This window comes from Arachis ipaensis, chromosome B10, assembly GCF_000816755.2.
Source record: "Arachis ipaensis cultivar K30076 chromosome B10, Araip1.1, whole genome shotgun sequence".
Taxonomy (NCBI): domain Eukaryota; kingdom Viridiplantae; phylum Streptophyta; class Magnoliopsida; order Fabales; family Fabaceae; genus Arachis; species Arachis ipaensis.
Genome location: NC_029794.2, coordinates 133,814,625 through 133,817,537, shown reverse-complemented (window position 1 = coordinate 133,817,537; position 2,913 = coordinate 133,814,625). Strand labels below are relative to the sequence as shown.

Here is a 2,913-nt window from a genome sequence, read left to right as displayed (position 1 = left end):
GAAAGAGAAGCTGCAGAAAGAAAAGAAGCAGAGTTAAAGGCTATCCGTGCGGCTAAAGATAAAGAAAAGCTGGAGGATGCTATTACTGGTTCCACGCCGTTGTACCGAAAGTTTGCGTGGGATGAAATAGTGTCCGCTACCTCATCATTCTCTGAAGATTTGAAAATTGGAATGGGAGCATATGGAAAGGTGTACAAGTGCAGTTTGTATCATACAACTGTTGCTGTTAAAGTTCTTCACCCTAATAGGGGCCACAATAGCAAGCAATTCCAGCAAGAGGTATGGAAACTATACATATAATGGTTATGCAAAATAATTTTCATTGTAGAAAGTTTTCACTCTTATCATTCAAAAGAAGCAAAATACAAACTATATAGCCAGAGAAGAAAGAACAGAGATGAACTCTTCTATGTCTAAACTACTCTCAAACAGAATCTTGTCATATCCTTTGTTAAGTAACAAATCCTACCCTATCATACCAGAATTTAAAAACCAAAAAGAAATTAATCCCAACAGCTAGATGACTTTCAAAACTTCCCATCAAGTGGGTATATGCCCAACTTGCTTTTTAAAGTGTTAAATTTTCAAACACCGATCAAGGTCCCTACATTTTCGCTAATTGCTTGTATCCCCTTAGAAGAATTTGGTTCTGTTCCTTTCAAACACTGAAATTGAGATTCCTGTAGTTGTAAAGCAATCAATGAGTCCAAAAGTGAAAAATGCTTCTTTCAATGATTTTAAACTCATAAACTTAGATAATATGCATTTAAAATGGAAAGCATATCTGCAACAAGAAAATGAAAGGAGAAAAACTGGAAAATCAATAATAGAGAGTGGATAGATAAGATAATCCTAATATCTGCATAACTGTCAACACAATCATGAATAATTATAATAACAATAGTCAAAGAAATAGAACATCAAATAATGAGTATGAATTAGATTTAACCTCACAACAGCACTAATATATGTCTTCCCTATGTTTCCAGCTTGAGATACTTAGCAGAACTCGTCATCCAAACTTGCTTCTTCTTCTTGGTGCATGTCCTGAGCATGGATGCCTTGTGTATGAATATATGGAGAATGGTAACTTGGATGATAGATTACTCCGGAAAAACAATGCCACCCCTATTCCATGGTTTGAGAGGTATCGAATAGCATGGGAAGTTGCATCAGCTCTATCCTTTCTTCACAGTTCGAAGCCAAAACCAATCATCCATCGTGATTTGAAGCCAGCGAACATCCTTCTTGGTCGTAACCTTGTCAGCAAGATTGGTGATATTGGCCTTTCGACAATGCTTCAGTCAGATAATTTATCCACCATGTACAAGGACACTGAGCCTGTTGGGACACTCTGCTACATAGACCCTGAGTATCAAAGAAATGGATTGATATCTCCAAAATCAGATGTTTATGCTTTGGGAATAGTTATATTACAGTTATTGACTGCAAAACCAGCCATAGGAATTACTCATGTGGTTGAAACAGCAATTGGTGCTGGGAAGTTGACGGATATATTGGATCCAGAGGCAGGAAGTTGGCCATTTCAAGAGACATTAGAATTAGCTCAATTAGGACTGAGCTGTGCTGAACTTCGGCGAATAGACCGGCCTGATTTGAAAGATCATGTTCTTCCTAAACTAGAAAGATTGAAAGAAATTGCTGATAGGACTCAAGAATCTCCTTCAATAGTATTTGTTAGATCCAGACCTCCCAATCACTTTATCTGTCCAATACTTCAGGTAGTTTTAAGTACATCATAATGATAGCATTCGACTTATTTTAACTGATTCAGATCCTTCCACTCTTGTATTACTTCTGTAAATCATAAAATTTTATTAAGGAGTTACCTGCATGATCTTACATCTACATGACTTTTTCAACCATCATGTTAATTTTCAAAATGTGTTTCATTTCATGCAGGATGTGATGGATGATCCTTGTGTTGCTGCGGATGGATATTCATATGATCGTAAAGCAATTGAAAAGTGGTTTCAAGAGAATGACAAATCACCAATGACAAATATGGCCTTACCACACAAGCATCTAATTCCTAATTACACTCTCCTGTCAGCAATTATGGAATGGAAGTCTCAATAAATATGATGCAGCATTATCTTTCTCATTGTTAGTATTCCATTCATTTGTTTCTCTTGTGTAGCTTGCATAAAAAGGTTCTTGTATGATATGTGACGAGTCTTAGATGCAAATTGTTTGTCTACCACCCAAAGCTTGCTATTTGGTTAATTTAGGGAGCATTATTTGCAAGTGGCGCTCGAACTTACTCAACCTCTTAAACTAAGACCAAGTCAGCCTAATTCTCAATACTTAGCAAGAAAGATAAGAACATAAGAAAAAGAAAACTTTGATGAAAAGAACACTTTATAGGTGTAATCGGCTTTTCTCTGGCAAAAGAAGTGGCAAATGATTATCTGTAAGGGAAGCAACCTTAACTCAACAACCAAAAGATGGTGGAAGAAACATGTTCTATGCTGTGAACATTAAAGGGCAGTAGCTAGGATGATAGGATGATAGGAAGATTTTCAGTATATTCTCTATTTTTGTACATCTTGAATGTAGTTGATTTATTCTTCACTTCTTTCTGGTATTTATTCTTGCTGTAATAACTTGTATTAACTCTAAGAAGTCTAACTCATGGATTATGATTTTGAGGAAATATTTATCTACCATGGGCGAGTTTTCCAGTTTGCTATATGGATCAATCTAGCCCAAATTTACCCTTATACCAAAGTCATCTGGTCTTATTTTTCAGAGTTAATTGAGGTGACATTTGTAATTGATTTGATTCATTGTATATTAAATTGTTTAGGTGAGTTTTCTAAAAATATTTTTTTAAAGTGATTTAAAAAAAAAAACAAATTGAAAAATAAAAATAATTTGATATTTGAAAAT

At 35.1% G+C, this 2,913-nt stretch overlaps 1 protein-coding gene across 2 annotated transcripts in view; it reads left to right on the top strand.

Annotated features, from left to right (window-relative positions):
- Nucleotides 1-2,715, top strand: part of LOC107623177 (U-box domain-containing protein 35) — a gene marked incomplete in the record, with an annotated part of 7,025 nt that extends 4,310 nt beyond the window's left edge. For both annotated transcript variants that reach the window (XM_016325347.2, XM_016325346.2), the window contains 3 exon segments: nt 1-279; nt 990-1,742; nt 1,924-2,715. In XM_016325347.2, coding sequence (XP_016180833.1) covers nt 1-279; nt 990-1,742; nt 1,924-2,100 — 1,209 coding nt within the window.